General features: G+C 46.7%; 1 protein-coding gene across 4 annotated transcripts in view; it reads right to left on the reverse strand.

Annotated features, from left to right (window-relative positions):
• The window catches only part of LOC140429554 (terminal uridylyltransferase 7-like), a 145,866-nt gene that overhangs the window by 87,784 nt on the left and 30,297 nt on the right, over positions 1-27,785 (reverse strand). For all 4 annotated transcript variants that reach the window (XR_011949121.1, XR_011949120.1, XM_072516712.1 and 1 more), the window contains exons 3-6: positions 26,242-26,396; positions 15,660-15,776; positions 6,278-6,455; positions 1,914-2,002 (exon numbers count right to left, since the gene is read on the reverse strand). Coding sequence is in view for 2 of the 4 variants with exons in the window: in XM_072516712.1 (XP_072372813.1) it covers positions 1,914-2,002; positions 6,278-6,455; positions 15,660-15,776; positions 26,242-26,396 (539 nt within the window). In the remaining 2 variants the exon portion in view is untranslated. The remainder of the gene's footprint in view (positions 1-1,913; positions 2,003-6,277; positions 6,456-15,659; positions 15,777-26,241; positions 26,397-27,785) is intronic.

Raw genomic sequence — 27,785 nt, forward strand, 5'->3', positions numbered from 1 at the left:
TACTCTTTTTGTAAGATGGTTAATTGGGATAACTTGACTTCCATTAGGGGCCATGGAGTGAGTGGTCGCACACAAGGCGGCTCCGGCTCGAAGGTGTTGGTTTTGGCCCTTTTCACCCGTGTTTTGGGTAAATCCTGCAGAAAAGTGGAGCGGAATGTGTAAGGGAAGAAGTTCTCCCCTGATTGGCACGTTTGCTGGCAGAAGAAAGTGCAGGACCTAGCTCAGGAGTTGGAAGAGACTCGTGGTGCAGCACCAATTGTGAAAATGGCAGAGGGGGAAGGGTCATTGGCGGCGGGAAAGTCTCCGATGAAGCAACTGATGAACTTCATCAGGAAGGAATTTCAGCAGCAAAGGAAGAAGCATAGTCAATGGCCGACAGCGATTAAGGGGGCAGTGGCACCTCTTCGTGGATCGCTGGATCGGGTGGAAAAATGCCTTGAAGCGCAAGGGGCGGCAATCCGGGACGTGAAGAGGTGGTGTCTAACCCGAGTGACCGGATGGCGTCTTTGGAGGTGGAGATCTTGGGAGATCTATGCAAGTCGTCGCGGTCGAAGGTGGAGGAGCAGGAGAACAGGTCCAGACAACAGAACCTGTTGATTGTGGGTCTGCTGGAGGGAGTGGAGGGAACGAGCACCACAGAGTATGTTTTGAGGATGTTGGCCAGGTTGGAGAAGGAGGTGTTGGACAAGGCCCCACCTACCCTGCACATCATTGGGTTGTGGCGGTGAGACCCATGCAGGCATGAGGAGAATGTGCAAGATCTATACGGACAGGAAAGCACGGTGGCACAGTGGTTAGCACTGCTGTCTCACGGCGCCGGAGGTCCCAGGTTCGATTCTGGCTCTGGGTCACTTTCCATGTGGAGTTTGCACATTCTTCCTGTGTTTGCGTGGGGTTTGCCCCAAGAACACAATGATGTACAGGGTAGGTGGATTGGCCACGCTAAATTGCCCCTTAATTGGAATAAAATGAATTAGGTTCTCTAAATTTATTTTTAAAAATAAATAAAAAAAGATCCACATGGCCATTGATCAGGGGTCGGGATCAAACCTGGATCCTCGGGACCGTGAGGCAGCAGTGCTAACCACTGCGCCATCGTGCTGCCCTGGAATCGGAAAAGATAAGTAAATGTTCAGGGAGTTTTATGAAGTTGTACAAGGCTGAGCCATTTGGAAAACGGGGGTGGATTATTGGGCAGTTTCTGAATGGGTTGGAGTTCCCCTTTTTACTTAATTCAGAAGTAGCCTCTGTTACACATTTTTGATGATATAGAGTATGGTGTAACTTAGTTATGAGACTATGGGTTTGAGTCCTGGGAGAATTCATTCCAAGATGGATAAAACGAGTTGACATTTTAGCAGGCCATGGGGAGGAGGTTAAAAGTGCACAAGATGGTAGGGGAAGCAAGAAGTGCCCAACAATTATCAGACATTTAATCTAGACTGTAAGCAACTGTACAGAGATCACAAATGCCAGATGGCTACAGAGACATGCCTCTCTTATTGTCATCAGAATTCACAAAACACTGGAATCAGACAGATTGCAGGCCAGAAATTGTATGCTGGTTTTAAAAGTAATCTGGAAATTCAGTATTCAGGAGGTTAAAGAATAAAGTTCATGACCAAATTTAACATCAGACTTATTGGGTGGGTTTCTCCATCCAGCCAGCCCCGTTTGCCGGCGAAGTGCGTCCCCGCCGGCCGCGGGATTCACCGTTCCCGCAGCCGGTCAATGGGGTTCCCCATTATGGCCACCCCCACGCCGTCGCAAACCCCGCGGGCATGGGTGCGCTGCCGGCGAAGTGGAGGATCCCACCAACAGAGAATCCCGCAGATTATCTCATAGTGTACTCAAAAGCTGACTGTATACACAGTAGATGTACAGAGTTCTTCTTTGAGTCTGTAGAAACTTACATGAGCTGGAAACTGTATATCAATGTTCAGGTCAGAATCTTTAAAGCCAAATCTTGTACAAGAGGAGCCATACAGTCTAAGTGAGCAGTCTGAGTGATAAAAGAAAACCATTATACAAAAAGATATTTCAACAATAATTTATTGTAGTGAAATAAAACTACTACACCATTATAATACCAAAAGTACTTAACTTTAGACCTATTGCACACCTGAAATGTTTTTGTAAAACAGAGCAACAAGTGTATAACAGAAAAGCATCTTAAACAATTTATATCAGAAATAAAATAATCCTGCAATAAAAAAACAAAATGCTGGAAATACTCAGCACGTCACACAGCATTTGTGGGAAGAAACAGAGTTAACATTTTATGTTGATGACTTTTCATCAGAACTGAAGAGAGACAGACATTTTAAATGTTTTTAAGCCAGTAGATGGGGATGGCGGGGGGGGCAGGAACAACAAAAAGGTCTGTGATAAGGTGGAAGGCAGGAGAGATTAAATAAAATATTTCATGTCGTATAAGCAAAGGAGTGTGGTAAAAATATACTTTAAAGAAATAAAGGTTATGTCTCGATGAATGGTTATATAGCAGCCATCTAAATGCAACATGAAGGAATAAAATTTTTAAAAAAGAGAACAAGATAGAGGCAGAAGTTATGATCTAAAATGTTGAACTAGTTCAGAATGCACTAGTGTGCCCAGGTGAAAGATGAGGGCCGGAATTCTCTGAAATCCCGGCCAGGTGTTGACACCGGCGTCAATGGGCCACCAGGCCCAGGCATTCACCCCTTCCTAGGGTGCTAGTACGGCGCAGGTCCGCACATGCACGTGGGTTGCAGTCTCCGCGCCGGCCCCCGGGCGATATGGCGGAGCCCTACAGGGGCCCGGCGCCAAGGAATATAGGGCCCCGCTGGAATTAGCCCGCCCGCCAATCGGTAGGTCCCAATCACGGGCCTGGCCACCATGGAGGCCTCCCCCGGAGTCGGATCCTCCATCCACCTACCCACCAGGACGGACCTGCAGCCAGAACTCTGACGTCCCGCTGGGCAGGACCATACGTAACCCAAGCTGGCGGGCCTCGGCTGAACTGGTGGACACTTGGCCCATCGAGACACGGATAATCGCCGGGGGTGCTTTCAACGGCCCCCGACCGGCGCCGCTGCGACCCCGTGGCCGCGATTACCATCGATTCTCCGGTCGCACCCTCGGCGATTCTCCGACCCGGCGCAGGATCGGAGAATCCCGGCCCAGATGTTGTTCCTCGAACTTGCTGCAGCAGATACCAGGTGAAGAATTAAAATGACCGGTGACAGGAAACTCAGGGTCATGCTTGCGGACGGAGTGGAGATGTTATGCGAAAGGGTCACCTAGTCAAGGTTGGTCTGCCCAATGTCAGAGAGACCACATTATGAACAGCGAATACAATATACCAAATTGAAAGAAGTAAAATGAAATCGCTGCTTCACTTGGAAGGCCTGTTTGGGGCCTTGGATAGTGAGCAGGGGATAAAGGGATAGGAATTGCATCTCCCGCGCTTGCACAGAAAGGAAGGGATGATAGGGGCGACTAAGGAGGGAACCAACGTTTAGCAGCAGAAATGGTCCCTTCAGAATGCTGAAAAGGGAGGGCAGAGGAGGATGTGTTTAGCGGTGGCATCATGTTGGAACTGATGAAATAGGTGGAGAATGATCCATTGAACACAGGCTGGTGGGGTGGAGGGTGAGGATGTGGTGAACCCGATCATGGTTCTGGGAGGGAGAGGGGAGGGGTGAGAGCATAAGTGCACAAAATGGATCAGACATGGTGGAAAGTCCGGTCAACTACTCTGAATGGGCATCGTCAGTTGAGGAAAAAAGACATGATGCGAACGCTAGTATTATCAGTACAGAAGTAATGGAGACGGAAAAATTGGGAGAATGGTGTCCTTACAGAAGCAGGGCGTGAGGATGTCGTCAAGGGAGCTGTGGGAGTCTGTGGGTTTGTAGTGAACATCAGTTTATAGCCTATCTCCAGAAAGGGGGGAGCAGTGCGGCTAGATAGAGGGCCAGCCAGGTGGAGACTGACAAAAGATGTGGTGGACAGAAAGACAAAGGAAATGTACTGGGGGTAAGAAGGGTGCTGATTGTGGTGCATTAAGAGATTAGAATGTGTAAATGGCAGAACAAAGGCAAGCAGCGTGTCAAAGGGGAACTAGGAACAGGGAACAGATGGCCCAAGTGGGGTGAGGGGACGGGGACAATGGTGAGGGGAAAATAGATCGATGGAAGAAATGAAAAATTCATAGAATTAAAAATAGGGTGATAGTGGAGGGGAGAGTTCACAGTCTGAACTCAATGTTAAGTCCAGAAGGCTGTAACGTGCCTAATCGGAAGGTGAGGTGCTGTTCCTCCAGTTTGCGCTGGGCTTCACTGGAACATTGCAGCAGGCCAGGGACGGACATGTCGACGTGAGAGCAGGACGGTGAGTTGAAATGACAAGCACAGGAAGGTCTGAATCCTGATTGCAGACAGACTGTAGGTGTTCTGCAAAGCAGTCACCCAGTCTGCGTTTAGTCTCTCCAATGTCGAGTAGACCACACTGGGAGCAGCAAATGCAACAGATCAGATTGAAGGAGGTGCACGTGAAGCGCTGCCTCACTTTAAAAGGGCTTAGGCCCTTGGATGGTGAGCAGGGAGGAGATAGTGTTACAATTTCTCCTATTGCATGGGAAAGTGCCATGGGAAGAGGGTGAGTTGTTGGGGGGTGATGGAGGAGTGGACTAAGGTATCCCAGAGGAAATACTCCCTGCCAAATGCTGACAGGGGGAAGAGGGGGGAAGATGTTTGGTGGTGGCATCATGCTGGAGTTGGCGGAACTGGTGGATGATGATTTTTTTTGAATGCGGAGGCTGGTGGGGTGAAGTGAGGACTCAAAGATGTTCAGGGTTGATGGATTGCCCCTTAATTGGAAAACAAATATTTGGGTACTCTAAATTATTATTATTTTTAAATTAATTTCAACGGGAATGAGAATAAAAGTAGATAAGTCCTGCTAAAGCAAAGTACTAGTTAGATCACACCTGGAATACTGTGAACAGTTTTGGTCCCCTTATCTAAGGAAAGGTATACTGACATTGGAGACCATCCAGAGAAAGTTCACTCGGTTTATTCACTAGGAGGGATTTTCTGGAGGAGAGGTTCAGTAGGTTGGGCCTGTACTCATTGGTGTTTGGAAGAATGAGGAGCGACCTTATTGAGACATATAGAATACTCGGGGAGCTTAAAAGGTAGATGCTGACTGGTTGTTTCCCCTTGTGAGAGAGTCTACAACCAGAGGGCAGAATCTCAGAGTAAGGGGTCACCCATTAAGGCAGAAATTAGGAATTTCTTCTCTAAGAGGGTAATGAATCTGTGGAATTCTTTACCGCAGAGGGCTGCAAATTAGTTAATTACATTTAAGGCTGAGATAGACAGATTTTTAATCAATAAGGCAGCCAAGGGTTACAGGGATAAGCCGGGAAAGTGGAGTTGAGGATCATCACATCAGATCAGTCATGAGTTCACTGGAGTGAGAATATTGGAAACAGATGAAGCAGACTCGATGGATCGAATGGCCTACTTCTGCTCCTCTGCCTTATGGTTTCACAACCCATGTCAGTAGGTTTGTTGATGTTAGTTTTGGATCTGAAAAAACAGTGCAGCAAGTTCAGAGGGAGACAGGTTAAAGTGAACGGATAAGCAGAGAAATTGAGATGGCCGATGGTATGCCGGAAGTTCTGAATGAAAAGAAGACAAGAGGCCAGAAAGAAGAGTCCAGGTGGAGTGAGAATATTGGAAACAGATTAAGGGATCCATTAAGTGAGGCAAGACGCCTGATCAAAGAAGTGGTGATGGAAGAAGAGCTCATCGTCATGCTGAATTAGAAAATCATTGAAGCAGGAACTTCAGGGGATGAAACTGAGGCCTTTGCTGAGGACAGAGTGTTCAGAGTCTGAGAGGGGAAGGTCAGATATTTTAAAAACGGGAAAGGGGTAAGATTAGAGAAAGAAATATGGTCAGTGGGAAGGGAAAGGGAGGAAGGATCTGGAGGGGTGTCAGTATCTTTGCTTGTGATCCTTCATACCTGAAAGGAAGATAAAAAGCTTTTTCTTAAACCACTGAATGAAGCAAAGAGGAAATTAAATCGAACCAGAACAGCATTGTGATTGAAAGAGTCAGTGTTGCTTAAGGGAGAGATCGAGTGTGTGTATGTTGTGGTGTATCTTGAGTTCAGCATGTCTTGGAGATATCTGTGATCATAACACGAAGAGGAGACTTTCAGTTGGAATCTATGTGGAGTAAGTTGAAGCCGGGAGACAGTTGCCAAAGAAGCAGATAATTTGTACCTGGTAATAAAATTTGCAGGACCTTTTCCATTCTTCTTGTAATTTCATGCCTTTCGTTCAGATCTTCTTTAGTTATGCCCCACTCCTCTACTATCTTGTTAATGGCAGCATCAATTGCTCTTACTTGAGAGAGATTCGGAGGAGGAAGCTTTGTGAGCATTTCTTCTTCTTGTTTTTCCTAATAGCACAGACCAAGTTAGCTGACCAAACATTTCAAGTGTTGCAAACATAATCTTATGGAGAAGCCGCCTAAATATTTAACACTTTACACACTTTTTCATTTCCAATCATTTCAGAGTTTTAAGCTGAAAGATTTGAATCGAATAACTGATGTTGTTTAATGCTAAAGATAGAAAAGGTAAACTGAAGAAATTTGCACAGAACTTAAAAATTCTATCATAATGCAATCCCGTAAAACAGTTATTTAACCGGATGTTACAATGAGGGTTAAAAATAAATTGACTATGTTTTAGAATGGGACAAAATGGTACATTTGAATAAAGGCTACTGGATCAAAACCAGCAACCTTTTTCAACTGTTGTATATCAGAAGAGATTAAGCACTGTGAGCTTTTAAACATTGTGCATGTGATGTTTGCAAGTATTTCTGTGGTTTTGTTCCTCCAAATGCAGCAACTACCTAGTCCCGATGACATCAAAGAAAGGTCAACAGCATTTTAAGCTTAAGTATCACATTTAAAAAAAACTAAATTACGTAAATTGGTAAAGCAAAATTGAGCTTATGAGGTAATAAATGTTTAGGAGGGGTGTTAGCACTGCTACATCATGGCACTGAGGACCCGGGTTCAAAAGCAGGCCCGGGTCACTGACCGTGCGGAGTTTGCACATTCTCCCCATAGTGCGTGGGTCTCATCCCCACTACCCAAAGATGTGCAGGGTAGGTAAATTGCCCCTTAATTGGAATGAAATAATTGGATACTTTAAATTTATAGAATAAAATATAAATGTTTAGGAGCCAATTACATCATCAATTAAAAAGAGTGCTCCAGACCTTGGCCTTCAACACAAGTTTGCATCGGCAAAGTGGACTGATTTTGGTTTTCATGCCCTCTCACCAGTGATTGGGGGAGTTGGGGGGGCGGTACATAAAATTCCAGTGTGTGACTTTCCTGCTGCGTACCTGCCCACCCCTGACCTGCCTAAAACTTTACAGGGATTGGGAAGTTGTTGGGCGGCCCATCCACCCTTGGGTCTCTTGAGGCCTTTAAGTGCCAATTAATGGCCACTTAAGGGCCTCATTCCACTGCTGCCAGCATATTACGCATGGAAGGGCGATGCACATGCCACGTGGAAATCTCTTTTAGAGACCCATTGAGCCCATCGATGGCATTCTTCCTTTCTCCTCCCCTCCCTCTTCCACACAAGGTCAGCCTTTAACCTTCCCCCTTCAATCTGGTCCCCAATCCCTTTCACCCAGACCCCTCAACCTAAAATCACCTGGGCTCCTCGGCTTGGCTAATGCTCCCACTGGCAATGTTGGTACTTCAGAGATGAACAAAGGAAAGTACAGCTCAGGAACAGGCCCTTTGGCCCTCCAAGCCTGTGCCGACCATGCTGCCCGTCTAAACTAAAATCTTCTACAATTCTGGGGTCCGTATCCCTCTATTCCCATCCTATTCATGTATTTGCTGCTGGCCACCTGATAAGCCAACAGTTCTCCAAGGCACGACTTCCTCCCAAGATAAGGGCAGAAGGCTCTCCTTAAAGGAATTAAAGCTGCTCCCAGTGCTAAATTGCTGTGCAGCAACCATTGAGATTTTGAGTGGACTCCTCACTGACCTTTTAGCTGGGGTGGGGACTATAGAGCCCTTTAAAATTCAGCCCAGTGATACCAAAGAAGTTCTCTGCATTTCCACTCCTTTCCCTTTTACTCACAGCGCACCATTCCATTGTGAATATGTTGTAGTTAGCAGTTACCCTTCCCCATCTCCGAGCCAACATGAAATTTTAAATAAATCTTGCAAATGGTGAACATGTGGATTATGAAGCAGAAATATTTCACAGCAATACTGAAAGAAAAACACATCCTCAATACTTAAACTCTGCTCTTAAAATTATTAAAGATAACCACATTGAAGATTAAATACAGGCTGTACTCAAACTTAAACTATTTATACCAACAATATCATACTTGTGACAGCAAGTCCTCAAATGAATTACAACATCTCATCACTGGGTTTCATAAGCACTGACATCCTGCATAGAAAATAATTCCAAGGCTATCATATGTTAATTAAAGGTTAACTGTCTTCAGGATTTCTGGTGGTGGCCATTGAATGAGTGGTTGCACATTTAGTGGCTCCTGCTCAAGGAGGGCTTTTTCGGTCCTTCCCCACCCGTATGGTTTTTCTTTTTTGAGGGCAAAAGGTGTGAGAGTGCCCAGGGATGGTAATGCTCCTCTGGTGAGGCTGGTGTATGAATCAGCGGATGAGAAGTGCCATGAGAAAGAGAGAGCAGCTGGAGCAAGAAGGTTTTCATGGTACGCCACAGGTGAAGATGGCAGAGGGCAAGGGGATAGCGCTGCCCGCACAGTAGTCGACCGAGCAGCTGGTGGAGTTTTTGAACAACAAATTCCAGCAGCAGAGGAAAGAGGCTTTAGTGGATTTGGCCAAGGTGGTGCAGCCACTCAGAACTGTGATTGAGAGAGTGGAGCAGAGGCAGGAGGCTCAGGGCTGCCGATCCAGAAGGTGAAGGAGGCGAAGCATGAGGAGCGGCTGGCCTCACTGGAGATGGAGTTGCAATAGTGCTGGACAGCCAGAAAAGACTAAGAGAGAAATTGGAGGACCTAGAGACCCACTCCAGGAAGCAGAACCAAAGGATTGTTGGGATGCCTGAGGGCATTGAGGAAGCAGAGGCGCCAAGTATTTGGTGAGAATGCTGGATGGAGATGTTGATGGGGCCTTCAACCATCTTCTTGAAGTGGATTGGGTGCACAGGGCGCTGAGGAGGAGGCCGCAGGTGGGGGAACAGCCGAGTGCGATGGTGGCGAGGCTGCATCTATTTTTGGACAAGGAGAAAATTTGGAATGGGTGAGGCCAGCAAAAAATGAGCTGCAGGTCTACCAGGGCCTGGGTGCAGAGCTGCCAAAGTGAAGGGCCGGGTTCAACCGGATAAAGGCTGCCCTCTTTAAGAAGGTGGTGAAGTTCGGGTTTTTCTACCCTGTGGGTGACACGTTAGAAGCAGGGGTTTAATTTTGACTCGTCAAAGGAGGCGATGGACTTTATGAGGGACCATGGACAAGGAGGAGCGTGAGGACATTGAACTTTGGGGAGGAGTTTTGCACTGTCAGGTGTATGGAGTAGGCAGTTTGGGGTGGGTTTCGCCAGGGGAGCGGTGGATGACGAGTGTGCCTTTTGTTTCTCTTTGTTTGTTAGTGGTTGGGAAGATCGGGGTGGGGGAGGGGGTGAGTGTAAATCAGAAACCTCGGGCAAGGGCCACCATGTTGGCTGGGCAGGCTAGTCAACAGGAGTGAGAGGGAAGTTGTTTGAGGGGTGGGGTGGAAGAGGAGCTGGGGTTGCTGACGTGGATGTGGTTGGTGTGGAGCAGTTGGGAAGGGACAGATGGCGGCGGACCTCAGAGTGTGGGCCTGGAGGGGCGCGTGACATGGGCCGGGGCGCGTGACATGGGCCGGGGCTGGCTTAAAAAGGGGAGCAGGGGTCGGCTGGTCACGTGGAACATGCGAGGGTTGAATGGGCCAGTTAAACAATTGTGTGTGATCACGCATTTGAGGAGTCTGAAGGCAGATGTTGTGTTCTTGTAGAAGATGCATCTGAAGTTGGAGAATCAGACGGGGCTGAGGAAGGGATGGATGGGCAGATGTTCCACACAGGGCTGGATATAAAGACAAGGTGGGTGTCGGTGTCGGTTAATAAGAGGGTGGTGTTTTAGGTGGGTGGCGTTGTGGCCGATCCGGGGGGGCATTGTGGCCAATCCAGGGGATAGGTATGTGATGGTCAGTGGGAAGTTGGGAGGGGATGCCGGTAGTCCTGGTCAACGTTTATACCTTGAATTGGGACGACGTGGACTTTATGGGGTGGACGTTGGGGAGGATTCTGGACCTGGACACGCATCAGCTGATCTTGAGGGGGGGCGGGGGATTTCAATAAGGTCTGAACTAGTCATCGAGGGTGTCGGCGGTGGCTAGGGAGTTGAGGGGGTGCATGGAGCGCATGGGGAGGGCGGACCCATGGAAGTTTGGGAGGCCAAGGTCAAAGAAGTTTTCATACTTCTCCCATGCGCACTTGGCGTACTCCCGGATTGATTTTTTTCATAATGGACAAGGTGCTGCGCGGGGGTTGGCCGACTCAAAGTATTCAGTGATTGAGGTCTCGGACCACGTGCCGCATTGGGTGGGTTTGGGGAAAGCCCAACGGCTGCAGTGGAGGTGAGATGTGGAGCTGTTGGTGGATGAGGGTGTGTGTGAACGGGTGAGGACTGCCATCCGGAGCTACCTGGAGTTGAATGACCCAGGGGAGGTCACAGCCGCCACGCTGTGGGTGGTGCTCAAGGCTGGTCAAGGGGGGAATTTATTTCGAGCGGGCAAACAGGAGAGAGTGGAGCAGGATGAGAGGGCAAGGCTGCTAGATCAGATTCTGAGGATGGACCGGAGGTGCGCAGTGGTGCCGGAGGAGGGGCTGTTAAGGGAGAGACTGAGGCTCCGGATGGAATTTGGATTACTGTACATGGGGAAGGCAGTGGGGCAGTTGCGGAGGGCCAGAAGGGCAGTGTACGATCACGGGGAGAAGATGAGTAGGATGCAGGCCCACGAGTTGAAGCAGGCAGTGGCGAGGGAGATCCGTATGGTGAGGGACGAGAGGGGTATGGTGGTAATCGACTCAGAGAGGGTGAATGGGCATTTGAGGCCTTTGATAGCAGGCTGTATGGCAGGCTGTATGAGTTGGAGCCCCCAACGTGGTAAGAGGGGATGCTGTGGTTCCTGGATGGGTTGAAGTTCCCCAAGGTGGAGGGGGAATGGGAGCGGGGCCCCCGAGAGGGCTGAGGAAGGTGATGGTTGGCATGGGATGCAGGCAGGGAAGGCCTGGGGTCAGACGTGTTCGGAGTAGAGTTTTATCAAACGTTATCAAACGTCAGAGGTAGGTTCTTTACGCAAAGAGTAGTGAGGCCGTGGAATGCCCTACCTGCTACAGTAGTGAACTCGCCAACATTGAGGGCATTTAAAAGTTTATTGGATAAACATATGGATGATAATGGCATAGTGTAGGTTAGATGGCTTTTGTTTCGGTGCAACATTGTGGGCCGAAGGGCCTGTACTGCGCTGTATTGTTCTATGTTCTATGTTTAGGGTGGAGCTGGGGCCACATCTGGGGAGGACCTTTAATGAGGCGAGGGAGAGGGGGATCTTTCCCCCACACTGTCACAGGCTTTCATCTCCCTGATTTTAAAGAAGGATAAGGACCCAGAGCAGTGTGGGTCGTACCGCCCGATATCACTGCTGATGCTAAGCTGTTGGCGAAGGTGCTTGCATGCCGAATTAAGGATTGTGCGCCGGGGGCTGATAGGGGAGGACCAAACTGGATTTGTGAAGAAAGGCAGTTGGCGGTGAATGTGCGGAGGTTACTTAATGTGATTATGATACCCTCGGGGAGCAGGAGGTGGAGATGGACGTGGTGAAGGCTTTTGATTGGGTGAAGTGGCCTATTTGTTTGAGGTGTTGAGACCGTTTGGGTTCGGGCAGGGGTTTGTGAATTGGGTCTGACTGTTGTATAAGGCGCCGGTAGTAAGCATTCGGACTAACTGAGTGAGTTCAGTGTGTTTTAGGTTACATCGTGGGGTGACACAGGGGTGCCCACCCTGCCCGCTGCTTTTCACCTTGACGATAAGAGGTATTGGCAATGGCGCTTAGGGCGACGAGGGATTTGGTAAGGGATTGAATGGGGGGTGCGGCATAGGGTTTCGCTATATGCGGATGATTTGCTATTATATATCTCGGACCCGACGGGCAGCATTAGAGATTATAGGGGAACTTGGCTGGTTTTCGGGATATAAATTGAACATGGGAAAGTATGAAGTGTTCCCGATCAATGCCAGAGGGCAAGAAAGCAGGTTAGGGCAGTTGTCGTTTAGGGTAGTGGGATGAGGTTTGGATATATAGGTATTCAGGTGACACGGAGCTGGGCCCAGCTAAATAGATTGAATTTGGCTTGTTGGTGGAGGGAATGAAGGCAGATTTTAAGAGGTGGGATATGTTGTCGCTAACGCTGGCTGGGCGTGTGCAGACAGTGAAAATGACAGTGCTGCCAGGTTTCTGTTTGTGTTCCAGAACCTCCCTATCCTTGTCTCGAAGGGGCGCGGGTGTTGCCGAATTTGATAATTATTATTGGGCGGTGAATATTGAGATGGTGAGGAAATGTATTGTGGAGGAGGAGTCAGCCTGGGGGGGTGGGTGAAGGCGGCGTCGTGTAGGGGAACAGGTTTAAGGGCTCTGTTGTTGGCTCTCTGCTGTTCTCGCCGGCCAGGTACTCTGTGAGCCCAGTGGTGGTACCGATATTAAACGTGTTTGGGCAGTGCGGGCAACATTTTTAGCTGGAGAGTATGTCACTGTCGACACCGATTTGCAACATTTTGGGCTGGAGGGTATGTCGCTGTGGACACAGATTTGCAACAAGCACGGTTTTGTGCCAGCAGGGCTGGACGCGAGGTTTCGGGGATGGCGGCAACTGGGGATTGAGTATTTCAGGGACTTGTTTATATGGGCAAATTCACGGGGCTGGAGGAGTTCGAGGAACTGTACGAGTTGCCCAAGAGGAATGGCTTTAGGTATCTGCAGGAAATGGATTTCGTGAGGAGAAAAGTGCAGTCACTCCTGGGGCTGCTGCCCCTGGTGTTCATCGAAAAGCATAGAATCCCTACAATGCAGATTGGTCATTTGACCCATCGAGTCTGCACCAACCCTTCACATGAGTATTCCACCCATGACCACTCGCCACACCCTGCCTTATCCCTGCAACCCCATAACCTAACCTGAACATCCCTGGACACTAAGGGGCAATTTATCATGGCTAATCCACCTACCCCGTACATCTTTGGGCTGTGGGAGGAAAGTTGAGCATCCGGAAGAAACCCACGCAGATATGAGGAGAAAGTACAAACTCCACACAGACAGTGACCCAATGCCGGAATTGAACCCAGGTCTCTGGTGTTATGAGGCAGCAGTGCTAACCACTGTGCAACAGTGCCGCACCAGGATGAGCTGTTATCAGAGGATGAAATAGGGAGGGGAAGATGTTGGATATTTATAAGGAATTGATGGGAGGGGGAGGGGGCCCGGTGGAGGATATTAAGCACAAGTGGGAGGAGGAACTGGGTAGGGAGTTGCGGGCCGGGACGTGGACAGAAGCCTCACAGAGGGTGAACGTGTCCTCATCGTGTACGAGGTTAAGTCTCATCCAGTTTAGTGGTGCATACAGCCCACATGGCGATGGCGAGGATAGCTGTCGGTGTGTGCGCGGAGGGACCTGCGAATCATAGCCATATGTTGTGGGCGTGTCCAAGATTGAGGGGGTTCTGGCAGGGGTTCTCGGACGTGACGTCTGCGGTGTTGGGTGTGGGTCAGAGTCTGTAGGTAGTGACATTTGGTGTGTCAGAAGACGCGGGAGTCCGGGGGAGGGGAGAGGCCGATGTATTGGCCTTTGCCGCCCTGATAGCTCTCAGACGGATTTGTTGGGTTGGAGGGACTTGGAGCGGGGGAAGGCAGGAGTGTGGGTGAGCGACCTGGCAGAATTCCTGAGGTTGGAGAAGGTCACGTTTACTCTGCAGGTGTTTGGTAAAATAGTTCACCCGGAGATGGAAACCGTTCATTGATTTCTTCAAGGAGAATTGAGGGGTCAGCAAGGGGGAGGAGGGTTAAAATGGAGAAGTCAGGACGTGGCGGGGTATTGGTGTCGGGGGTTGTGGTTCTTTGTTCGGTTGGTGTGTTCTTCTTCTGATATTATGTGCATATCTGTAAAAAGTCTTGAATAAAAATATTTTCAAAAAGAAAAGTTAAATGTCTTCAGTTTAGAATGCATATTGCTAGTGTAGGGCAAGTATGATCCAAGTCTAATATATTATTAAATATTAACAATTAAGCAACGCAAGTACTTTTCGAATTTTTAGAAGCCACCATAATCAAATGCAATAAGATTGTAACCAGTTTATATGTTCTGGGATAAAGAATAACCCTAGAAGATGGTGCTCATCTTCCACAAACATCTTAAGGTATCGAGGGAAAAATAAAGCAATTCCTTTTCTGTCTTTTTTTCTGCCTTATCCATAGTTCTATTCACCTCGTTTCCTAACTTTTCTTTAACCGTAATGTTTTACCTGACATCGTTACACATTCAGTGTTCACCAGGACCACCACATGAAACTTGTTGACAAGTCACAGACTTACAGGAGGCCATTCAGCCTTTTGTGGCTGCGCTGGCTCTCTGGCTGAGCAATGTACCAGGTGCCTGTCTTCTCCCCATAACCCTTCACGTTCTTCATTTTCAGATAACAATCCAATTACCTCCTGAATCCTCAATTGAACCTGTCTCCAGCACATTCTCAGGCACTGCAGTTCAGAGCTTAACCACTCGCTGCAGAAAGAAGTTTCTCCTCATGACTCCATTGTTCTTTTGCTGATAACCTTCAATCTGTGCCCTCTCATCCGTGATCCTTCCACCACAGGGAACAGTTTCTTCCCATCTACTCTTTCCAGACACTTCATGATTTCGGACACTTCTAAAATATCGCCTCTTAACCTTTCCTTCTGAAAAAGTCCCAACTTTTATCTGTTTAGATAACTGAAGTTCCTCAGCACTGCCACCATTCTCGTGAATCTTATCTGCACTGTCTCTAATACCTTCACATTTTGCCTAAAGTGTGGTGCCTGTAACAGGATGCAATACGCTATTTGAGGCCAAACCAGTGTTTTATACAAGGTTAACATAGTCTCCTTGCTCTTTTACTCTATACCCCCACTGATAAAGCCCAATTAAAAAATATTTGGACACTCAATTACTTTGAATAGCAACTATTAAGCATTACATTGCAATAATAATTCTGCAATAATGCACATTATGAATATGGTGTCTTCTTTCAAAAATATGGTGAGCTTGAATATAACATTAAAACATAAGAAATAGGAGGAAGCGGCAGCATTTAGGCCCTTGAGCTTACTCCACCATTTAAGATGATCATGGTTAATCTGATTTGTGGTCTTAACTCTACTTTCTTACCTGCCCCTCTCCAGCCCTTGAATTGTACAGTCATAATTCATGAAAGTAGCACTGTAACTCACTCCCAATTCAATTTTGGAAGCAACAGATTTCAAAGTATGCGGCTGATATAAATATTAAAAAACTTTACCCCAAACTTACCGTTAAACACTTTTTGTGTCGTTTCTCCTTAATGTGCTTAAAGGCAGATGACACAGATTGAAGCAGCACATCACAAAGTTTACAGGTGTACTTTGCAGAAGGGCAGCTTCGGGCACGCTGAAATAAAATGAAGCACAAATTAGAAATTGTGGCACTTTAGAAGTATTTAAGAATGTTAATCTGTTATATCAAAGTTAAATGTGAAAACCAGTATAGTCAACATTGCTTAATATTAATGCAGATATTTCAACATAATTCTGTGCCATAAATTCCATGAGTCTTTTGCCCACATTGTATTGTGCCAATACCCCAACAATGTAACATCTTAAAAGGGTGGCTAAGTGTGATTATGATGGAATTAAAAACATTTATGGAGTTAAAATTTAATTTGGCATATTCTACATAAACACAGCTTCTTAACTGCATTTATAGCTTCTTTGGGTCAGTAACAATGACCAACAAATTTGGTGTACGCCAACAATGTGAGAGACCATAAGACATGGGAGCAGAATTAGGCCACTCGAACCATCGCGTCTGCTCCGCCATTCAATCATGGCTGATATCTTTCTCATCCCCATTCTCTTGCCTTTTCTCCATAACCCCTGATCCCCTTATTAATCAAGAACCTATCTATCTCTGTCTTAACGACACTTAGTGATTTTGCCTCCACAGCCTTCTGCGGCAGAGTTCCACAGATTCACTATCCTCTGGTTGAAGAAATTCCTCCTCGTCTCTGTTTTAAAGGATCGCCCCTTTAGAGCTCTGGAAAGAACTTCTTTCATTGTTTGACATGCAAGTAGTCCTGTGTTGTAGCTTCACCGGGTTGAAACATTTAGACATGCCTGGAATGCCCTCCAGCACTCTTCATTGAACCAGAGTTCATCTCTCAGCTTGATGTAATGGTTTTGTGAAGGATATGCTGGGCCATAAGGTTACAGTTGTTTGTTGTTTACAATACTCCTGCTGCTGATGGCCCACAGTGCCTCATGGATGCCAGGCTTAAGTCACTAGATCTGTTTGAAACTATCCTAGATTGCATGGTGGTAATGCCACACAACTCAATGTGAAGTTCATCGGTGACAGAAAGATCGCTGAGGACAAGATCAAGTAAGTTTTTTCCACTTGCTGGTTCCCTCACCACCTGCCACAGACCTGGTCTAGTAGCTATGTCCTTTAAGTCAGTAGTGGTGCTATCACGCCAGTCCTGGTAATGGACAGAAGTCCCCACCCAGAGTACATTCTGTGCTTTTGACCCCCCTCAGTGCTTCCTCCAAGTGGTGTTCAACATGGAGAACTACTGATTCGTCAGCTGAGGGAGGCAATAGATGGTAACCATCTATTGTAAGTTTCCTTGTCCATTTCTGAGTTAATGCCATGAGACTTCACAGAGCAGATGTTGAGGACTCCCTCCTGACTGTATCCCACTGTGCTGCCATCTCTGGTGGATCTATCCAGTTGTGGGATAGACATAACCTTGGGATGGTGATGGTGTCTGGGACATACCTGAAAGGCATTACTCAAGTGAGTGTGGTCATGTCAGGTTGTTGCTTGAATAAACTGTGGGACAGCTCTCCCAACCTTTGCAAAAGTCCTCAGACATACGGAAGCCCTCATAATACACATGAAAACCTAATGTGGTTTATTTACCAAGCACTCCTGTGTTAGTTTCAACCTACTGTCAATTTGGACTTCCAGATATCTTTCATTTTCCATACATGAATGGAAAAGAGTATGATTTTTATTCTCGCCTCAAGCCTCCCTACATCTGAAAACCTTCACATTGGAGATATTAGGGACAAATGTCACTTCCCTTTTAAATGGCATTGGGGACTGCGATGCAAGATTAACCCATGCCTGTCCCCTCCAATGCAGCAACACTCTTGTGGTGCCTAAATGCAGCAGTAGGCTTATTTGTATGAGGTTACTAAAGCCAGCCTGCACTTCCTAAAAAGAGCCAGAGCTGTGCCAGATTGTCCTGCAAAATTGCCTGCCGTTTCCCCCCAATGAATGTCTTCCATCAGGTGGTTTGCAGCAATGGTGAAAAGCATTAAATGAGGCAAAGGCACATGCAAAACAGGCAAAAGAGGAATGCACAAGAGTGCATTAGTTAGTTTAGATATGGGATATTGGATAGTTTGTTTGATAAAGTTGGATTGGAGTGTTAGCTTTGTGGCAAAGGATACATACATAGATACATAGGAGATAGGAGCTGGAGGAGGCCTTTTGGCCCTTCGAGGCTGCTCCGCCATTCATCACAATCATGGCCTCTTGAATATATTCAAAGTTTTAGCTTCACCTACTTCCTGTGGTAATGAATTCCACAGGCTCACCACTCTTTGTGTGAAGAAATGTCTCCTTATCTCTGTCCGAAATGGTTTACCCTGATACTTTGATGATCCTTAACAGATGGTTGCCAAGGCATGAACTGTTGGTTTTGTCCTGTTCATGTGTGTAACAAATAAAAATATATACATGCCTAACAGGGAAACAGAAGAAAGGCCACAGATTTCCAAACAAATTGAAATACACTTGAGCAAATAGTAAATGCACACATCACATCTAAAATACGAAATTCCCCGCAACAGAATCTAAATGTTTTAAGCATGCTATAAAATTTATCTTATCAACTGTGGCCCTAGCCAAAAGCCTGCTGGGAAAAGTGGACAAATAAAAGGGATACTAAGCCTGCTGGGAAACGTGGCCAAGTGAAAGAGACATCAAGTGCCGAGAGTGCAGATTCTAAAACAGCTCTGCAGATGGTGGCCCCTGTGACGAATGCTGGATTTTAGATATATTGGATTGTGACATTTGGCAATTTAAGGGTTGAATGCCTGGGATAGAGTGTGTTTGACTGCAGTAGTCATGTTTTTAAAATAATCTTGTTTTGCAAGACCAGAAAGCTTTTCAGAGATGAATTTGACCAAAGCAAAAACAGCCTAAGTTAATGCAATGTTGATTGAGAGGGTGTTCCTGTGGAGCTGATGTGTTTTCAGCCTGCGGGGTTAATTTGTTTTTCAACTTGGAGAAATAATGTAATTGCTGGATGGAGCTAAGGTATTCAGACATTTTGAGAATGCTTTTTGAGTTGAGTTCTAATCTGGACCACAAATAAATTTGTTCGCACAGTAGGATAGTTAAAAAAAAAAAGAGTAATAGTATTTAAAGCAGAGCACACTTGTCTGAGGACAAAGCTGAAACAAACCAGTTCAAACAATTTTTGAAAACATCCAACCAATATTGAAGACTTGTGTCCAGAACTTGACGCATCCCTAGTCAAGCTGTTCCAGTACAGCTACAGTATTTAAGTTTAAAATTACTTATCTTGCAGGAGCAGCACTTGGAGTTTCAGCGGGAGCAGAGTGCAGGGGCTGCCGGTAGGTGAGTATATAAGTTTAAAATCACTTACCTTGCAGGAGCAGCACTTGGGGTTTCGACGGGAGCGGAGTGCAGGGGCTGCCGGTGGGTGAGTATTTAAGTTTGAAACACTTACCTGGTCCCGTTTCTGTTCTTCTTTGCTGTTTTATTTTTTTTTGTATTTTTTAAGGCGGGAACCGGAAGTTCGACCCGCGGACTTCTGGGAAGCGGCGTGCAGGGGCTGCCGGTAGGTGAGTATTTAAGTTTAAAATTACTTACCTTGCACGAGCAGCACATGGAGTTTCAGCGGGAGCGGAGTGCAGAGGCTGCTGGTGGGTGAGTATTTAAGTTTAAAATTACTTACCTTGCAAGAGCAGCACTTGGAGTTTCGGCGGGAGCGGAGTGCAGGGGCTGCCGGTAGGTGAGTATTTAAGTTTAAAATTACTTACCTTGCAGGAGCAGCACTTGGAGTTTCAGCGGGAGCGGAGTGCAGGGGCTGCTGGTAGGTGAGTATATAAGTTTAAAATCACTTACCTTGCAGGAGCAGCACTTGGGGTTTCGACGGGAGCGGAGTGCAGGGGCTGCCGGTGGGTGAGTATTTAAATTTGAAACACTTACCTGGTCCTGTTTCTGTTCTTCTTTGCTGTTTTATTCTTTTTTGTATTTTTTAAGGCGGGAACCGGAAGTTCGACCCGCGGACCTCTGGGAAGGTTCCCCCCCCCCCCCCCCCCCCCCCCCCCCTCACCAATAAATTCTGGTGGAGAGGAAACCCGAGACACTACACGTGTAGTGTCTCCCACCCGCCCGCCCTCCTCCTCTAACCGAATAATAAAACCCATTGGTGTGAGGTAAGTGCCATAGTATATTATTATTATTATTTTTTTATATTTATTTATTTATTTATTAGCCAGATCTTGGTTGATAGTTAGAGGGATGGCAGGGAAGGGAGTGCAATGTTCCTCCTGCAGGATGTTTGAGGTGAGGGATGCCGTTAGTGTCCCTGCTGATTTTACCTGCAGAAAGTGCAGCCATCTCCAGCTCCTCCAAGACCGAGTTAGGGAACTGGAGCTGGAGTTGGATGAACTTCGGATCATTCGGGAGGCAGAGGGGGTCATAAATAGCAGCTTCTGGGAATTAGTTACACCAAAGATTGGAGATAGATGGGTAACTGTTAGAGGGACTGGGAAGAAGCAGTCAGTGCAGGTATCCCCTGCGGTCGTTCCCCTGAGTAACAAGTATACCGCTTTGGATACTTGTGGGGGGGGGGGGGGGGGACTTACCAGGGGTAAGCCATGGGGTACGGGCCTCTGGCACAGAGTCTGTCCCTGTTGCTCAGAAGGGAAGGGGGAGAGGAGAAGAGCATTAGTAATTGGGGACTCGATAGTCAGGGGCACAGATAGGAGATTTTGTGGGAGCGAGAGAGACTCACGTTTGGTATGTTGCCTCCCAGGTGCAAGGGTTCGTGATGTCTTGGATCGTGTTTTCCGGGTCCTTAAGGGGGAGGGGGAGCAGCCCCAAGTCGTGGTCCACATTGGCACTAACGGCATAGGTAGGAAAGGGGACAAGGATGTCAGGCAGGCTTTCAGGGAGCTAGGATGGAAGCTCAGAACGAGAACAGAGTTGTTATCTCTGGGTTGTTGCCCGTGCCACGTGATAATGAGATGAGGAATAGGGAGAGAGAGCAATTAAACACGTGGCTACAGGGATGGTGCAGGCGGGAGGGATTCAGATTTCTGGATAACTGGGGCTCTTTCTGGGGAAGATAGGACCTCTACAGACAGGATGGTCTACATCTGAACCCGAGGGGCACAAATATCCTGGGGGGGGAGATTTGTTAGTGCTCTTTGGGGGGGTTTAAACTAATGCAGCAGGGGCATGGGAACCTGGATTGTAGTTTTAGGGTACGGGAGAATGAGAGTAGAGAGGTCAGGTGCACAGATTTGACGTCGCAGGAGGGGGCCAGTGTTCAGGTAGGTGGTTTGAAGTGTGTCTACTTCAATGCCAGGAGTATACGAAATAAGGTAGGGGAACTGGCAGCATGGGTTGGTACCTGGGACTTGGATGTTGTGGCCATTTCGGAGACATGGATAGAGCAGGGACAGGAATGGATGTTGCAGGTTCCAGGGTTTAGGTGTTTTAGTAAGCTCAGAGAACGGGGGGGGGGGGGGGGAGTGGCACTGCTAGTCAAGAGCAGTATTACGGTGGCGGAGAGGGTGCTAGATGGGGACTCTTCTTCCGAGGTAGTATGGGCTGAGGTTAGAAACAGGAAAGGAGAGGTCACCCTGTTGGGAGTTTTCTATAGGCCTCCAAATAGTTCTAGGGATGTAGAGGAAAGGATGGTGAAGATGATTCTAGATAGGAGCGAAAGTAACAGGGTAGTTATTATGGGAGACTTTTACTTTCCAAATATTGACTGGAAAAGATATAGTTCGAGTACATTAGATGGGTTGTTTTTTGTACAATGTGTGCAGGAGGGTTTCCTGACACAATATGTTGACAGGCCAACAAGAGGCGAGGCCACTTTGGATTTGGTTTTGGGTAATGAACCAGGCCAGGTGTTGGATTTGGAGGTAGGAGAGCACTTTGGGGACAGTGACCATAATTCGGTGACGTTTACGTTAGTGATGGAAAGAGATAAGTATACACCGCAGGGCAAGAGTTATAGCTGGGGGGGGGGGGGGGGGAAGGGCAATTATGATGGATTTGGCATGACTTGGGGGGGATAGGTTGGCGAAGTAGGCTGCAAGTGTTGGGCACACTGGATAAGTGGAGCTTGTTCAAGGAACAGCTACTGCGTGTTCTGGATAAGTACGTACCGGTCAGGCAGGGAGGAAGGCGTTGAGCGAGGGAACCGTGGTTTACCAAAGAGGTGGAATCTCCTGTTAAGAGGAAGAGGAGGCCTATGTGAAGATGAGGTGTGAAGTTTCAGTTGGGGCGATGGATAGTTACAAGGTAGAGAGGAAGGATCTAAAGAGAGAGCTAAGACGAGCAAGGAGGGGACATGAGAAGTATTTGGCAGGTAGGATCAAGGAAAACCCAAAAGCTTTCTATAGGTCTGTCAGGAATAAAAGAATGACTAGGGTAAGAGTAGGGCCAGTCAAGGACAGGGATGGGAAGTGGTGTGTGGAGTCTGAAGAGATAGGCGAGATACTAAATGAATATTTTTTGTCTGTACTCACTCAGGAAAAGGATAATGTTGTGGAGGAGAATGCTGAGACCCAGGCTATTAGAATAGATGGCATTGAGGTACGTAGGGAAGAGGTGTTGGCAATTCTGGACAGGCTGAAAATAGATAAGTCCCCGGGGCCTGATGGGATTTATCCTAGGATTCTCTGGGAGGCCAGGGAAGAGATTGCTGGGCCTTTGGCTTTGATTTTTATGTCATCATTGGCTACAGGAATCGTGCCAGAGGACTGGAGGTTAGCAAATGTGGTCCCTTTGTTCAAAAAGGGGAGTAGAGACAACCCAGGCGACTATAGACCGGTGAGCCTCACGTCTGTTGTGGGTAAAGTCTTGGAGGGGATTATAAGAGACAAGATTTATAATCATCTAGATAGGAATAATATGATCAGGGATAGTCAGCATGGTTTTGTGAAGGGTAGGTCATGCCTTACAAACCTTATAGAGTTCTTTGAGAAGGTGACTGAACAGGTAGATGAGGGTAGAGCAGTTTATGTGGTGTATATGGATTTCAGTAAAGCGTTTGATAAGGTTCCCCACGGTAGGCTATTGCAGAAAATACGGAGGCTGGGGATTGAGGGTGATTTAGAGATGTGGATCAGAAATTGGCTAGCTGAAAGGAGACAGAGAGTGGTGGTTGATGGGAAATGTTCAGAATGGAGTTCAGTTACAAGTGGCGTACCACAAGGATCTGTACTGGGGCCGTTGCTGTTTGTCATTTTTATCAATGACCTAGAGGAGGGCGCAGAAGGGTGGGTGAGTAAATTTGCGGACGACACTAAAGTCGGTGGTGTTGTCGACAGTGCAGAAGGATGTAGCAGGTTACAGAGGGACATAGATAAGCTGCAGAGCTGGGCTGAGAGGTGGCAAATGGAGTTTAATGTAGAGAAGTGTGAGGTGATTCACTTTGGAAGGAATAACAGGAATGCGGAATATTTGGCTAATGGTAAAGTTCTTGGAAGTGTGGATGAGCAGAGGGATCTAGGTGTCCATGTACATAGATCCCTGAAAGTTGCCACCCAGGTTGATAGGGTTGTGAAGAAGGCCTATGGAGTGTTGGCCTTTATTGGTAGAGGGATTGAGTTCCGGAGTCAGGAGGTCATGTTGCAGCTGTACAAAACTCTGGTACGGCCGCATTTGGAGTATTGCGTACAGTTCTGGTCACCGCGTTATAGGAAGGACGTGGAAGCTTTGGAGCGGGTGCAGAGGAGATTTACCAGGATGTTGCCTGGTATGGAGGGAAAATCTTATGAGGAAAGGCTGATGGACTTGAGGTTGTTTTCGTTGGAGAGAAGAAGGTTAAGAGGAGACTTAATAGAGGCATACAAAATGATCAGGGGGTTAGATAGGGTGGACAGTGAGAGTCTTCTCCCGCGGATGGAAATGGCTAGCACGAGGGGACATAGCCTTAAACTGAGGGGTAATAGATATAGGACAGAGATCAGAGGTAGGTTCTTTACGCAAAGAGTGGTGAGGCCGTGGAATGCCCTACCTGCAACAGTAGTGAACTCGCCAACATTGAGGGCATTTAAAAGTTTATTGGATAAGCATATGGATGATAATGGCATAGTGTAGGTTAGATGGCTTTTTGTTTCGAAGCAACATCGTGGGCCGAAGGGCCTGTACTGCGCTGTATCGTTCTATGTTCTAACACCGGCATCTACTCTGCAATGTGGAAAATTGCCCAGGTGTGTCCTGTACACGAGAAACATGACAAATCCAACCCAGCCAGTTACTGCCCTATCAGTCTACTCTCCATCATCAGCAAAAAGATAGGAGGAGTCATCAACAGTGTTATCAAGTGGCACTTACTCAGCAATAACTTGCTCACGGACGCTCAGTTTGGGTTCTGCCAGGGTCACTTAGCTCCTGTCCTCATTACATCCTTGGTTCAAACATGGTCAAAAGAGCGGAATCCAAGAGGTGAGGTGAGAGTGGCTGCCCTTGACAGCAAGGCAGCATTTGACTGAGTATGGCATCAAGGAGCCCGAGCTAAACAGGAGTCAATGGGAATAAGGGGAATAACTCTCCGCTGTTTGGAGTCATACCTGGCACAAAGGAAGATGGTTGTGGTGGTTGGAGGTCAATCATCTCAACTCCAGGACATCACTACACGAGTTCCTCAGGTTAGTGTACTAGGCCCAACCATCTTCAGCTGCTTCATCAATAACCTCCCTTCCATCATAAGGTCAGAGGTGGGGATGTTTGCAGATGACTGCACAATGTTCAGCACCATTCGAGACTCCTCAGATAATGAAGCAGTCCATGTCCATGTGTAGCAAGATCTGGACAATATCCAGACTTGGGCTGACAAGTGGCAAGTTACATGCGCGGAGCACAAGTGCCAGGAAATGACCATCTCCTACAAGAAAGGATCTAACCACCGCCCCTTGACATTAAATTGCTGAATCCCCCACAATCAACATCCTGAGGGTTACCATTGATCAGAAACTGAACTGGACTCGCCACATTAATACTGTGGCTACCAGGACAGGTCAAAGGCTAGGAATCCTACGGTGAGTAACTCACCTCCTGACCCACCAAAGCCTGTCCACCATCTACAAGGTACAAGTCAGGAGTGTAATGGAATACTCTCTACGTGCCTGAATGAGTGCAGCTCCAACAACACTCAAGAAGCTCAACACCATCCAGGACAAAGCAGCCCACTTGATTGCTCCCCCTTCCACAAACATTTAAACCCTCCACCACTGGTGAACAGTGGCATCTGCAAGATAAATTGCAGTAACTCACCAAGGTTCCTTAGACAGCACCTGCCATGCCCACGTCCAGTGCCTTCTAGAAGGACAAGAACAGCAGATACCTGGGAACTGCACCACCTTGAAGTTCCCCTCCAAGTCACTCACTACCTTGACTTGGGAATATATCACTATTCCTTCACTGACAAAGTATTCTTTCTGCACAATTTTATGAAATAGTATTAAAATATTGGGGTTTCGGTCCAGTATTCGCAACATCCTGGCAGTGAGCACAGTGAGACTACATACACCTCAAGGACTGCAGCAGTTCAAGAAGGCAACTCACCACTGCCTTCTGAAGGCCAATTAGGGATGGGTAATAAATGCTGGCCTAACCAGCAACGCCCACATCCCATAAATTAATTTTTAAAAAGTCTGCAGGGGTTCTAACTGGAGCCAAATCTGTTGCTCTATGCCACTGCAGTGTAAGCTGTATGTTCTTTTCCTTTCTTGTTGTTTATTTGGCAATTGAGATAGTAATTAAGGGTATTGTATTTACAGTAATAATTTCTATTTCTTCATGCAATCACTCCGGGGACAAAGTATTCTTTCGGCACAATTTTATGAAATAATATTAAAATATTGGGGTTTCGGTCCAGTATCCTAGTCACTGTTGGGGTCTCGTCTGGGATCATAATATCCCCAATTGTGATATCGATCGTTATCCACAAATGGAAGCCAGAGGCGAGAGATGGAAATAAGGTCCGGGAATGAACACCTGGGAAGAGGAAGGATGAGACATAAGTGGGTGTGAAATATAGCAGGCCATGAACATCAGCATTTGCTGTGGTCTGTCCGATGAAAGGGGAGGCGGTCATCAGTTACATGTAGGATTTGCATCTCAGCAATCGGACACACAATCCCCAAGATATAAACATAACGCAGAAGTGACTGTGGCATGAGAAACCTCGAGGAAGAACAATTGCAGAAGAAGAACATGAGCCTCCAGCTTGAAGACGGAGTCGGATTCCTGCTTGTGCCTGGCCAGTGCGATTGGGTGGTGATGTCTCCACAGGTTCACTAAAAGTTATTAGATAAGTATTAACAGGTCAACCTATGCTTATGAATTAATAGTGGTAATACAGGAATGAAGAATAATTTGTGTGCTTTTGATAAAGTGTATGATAGACCCTCTCTTGTAGTAGTGATAAGTTTTGGGATTTTTATACTGTATGTAAAAAAGAAGTGATTTGATTCAAAGTTAAAGGCGTTGTGTCTATCAATCAACTCGCGGGAGGGTCCTGGTCAACACAAAGTAACAAAACCGGTCTATGTAAAAAAAACTACTTTACTTTTCTGAGTCTGAAGATAAATTCTTGGCGTAGTCTTTCTTCAGCTTGATGTAATCCAGCGCATTGGTCTGCTGTTAATTTGGATTCATCAATAACAGGTGCATTGAAGTCTTGCACGTGTTCAATTCTTTTCATTTTCTTGGACATCTTTTGACCTTCAAAAGAAATTAACCTCAAATTATAACCACCACACACGAATAATACCATAGCTTCAAAAAGGATTCTGTCATTAGACAATTTGAAAAGCTAAACAAAATATTTCAGTGTCATAATCACAATGGCAGGAGGCCATTTGGCCCATCAAGTACATGCTGGTTCTTGTAGAGCAATTCAATCAATCCCAGTCCCCTACTCTATCCCCAAGTTTATTTCCCTCAAGTATCTATCCAATTTCCTTGCAAATTCATTGATCCGCCACCCTCAGAGACGGCACGTCCCAGGCTTTTACCCCTCGCTGCATAAAACGGTCATCCTCACATGCCCCTGATCTCTTATCCAAAACCTTAAATCTCTGTCTTTATGACGAAATGAAATGAAAGTCGCCATAGTCTCCAAGGACCACAGGCTGCTCTCCCCCTTTGAGAGAGCTGACTGGTGGTGGTTTAACTTGAAGGTCACCATACTCAGGCAAGGGGCAAGATTGAGCAAGGAGGGCCTTCATGGATAACCTCAGCTGATACGAGAATTGAACCCATCATTCTGCATCATGAACCAGCCGTCCAACTAACTGAACTGACCAACCCCTGAATCATCTAAGTGAAACAGAGTTTCTTCATCTGGTTTATCTATACCGATCATAATCTTACACTCTTATCAATAACCCTCTCTCAACCACCTATGTTCCAAGAACAGCCTTAGCTTCTACAAGTTAGTCATGTAGGCAAAATCCCTCATCCCTGGAACCATTCTGGTCAACCTCAACAGCCTCTCAAGGATTCTCACATTCATCCTCGAGTGTGGTGACCAGAACTGGATGCAATATTCCACTTGTGACCTAACTAGAGTTTTATGAAGTTTCAGCATAACTTCCCAGCATTTGTACTCAAAGTCTTTATTTATGAAGCCCAAGATCCCATATGCTTTCTAACTACTCCATGTCCTGCCACCTTTGAGGCTTTATGCACATGAACTCTCAGATCTTGCTGTCCCGGCCCGCTCCTTACAACTGCGCCATTTAGTTCATATTGTCTCCCCTTCTCCCTTCTGTCACAATACCTCACCTCACACTTATATGTATTAAATTTCATATGGCATTGGTCCGCCCACTCTGCTAGCCTATCTACATCCTGTTGTAGTTGATTGGTGTCATCCTCAGTCAGCAACACCTTGTTCGACATAGTCAGCAAATTTTGAAATTTTACTCAGTATTCCAATATCCAAGTCATTTCTTTACAGAAAAGCAGTGATCCTAACACTGACCATCACCTTCCAATCTGACAGACAACCAATTACCAGAACCCGTTCTTTTCTATCCTTAAATCAAAGTTTGAACCACGTTGACGCTGGCTTTCTTATTCCACGAGCCTCAGTTTTATTAACCAGCC

The sequence above is a fragment of the Scyliorhinus torazame genome, chromosome 9, assembly GCF_047496885.1.
Source record: "Scyliorhinus torazame isolate Kashiwa2021f chromosome 9, sScyTor2.1, whole genome shotgun sequence".
NCBI classification, from domain to species: Eukaryota; Metazoa; Chordata; class Chondrichthyes; order Carcharhiniformes; family Scyliorhinidae; genus Scyliorhinus; species Scyliorhinus torazame.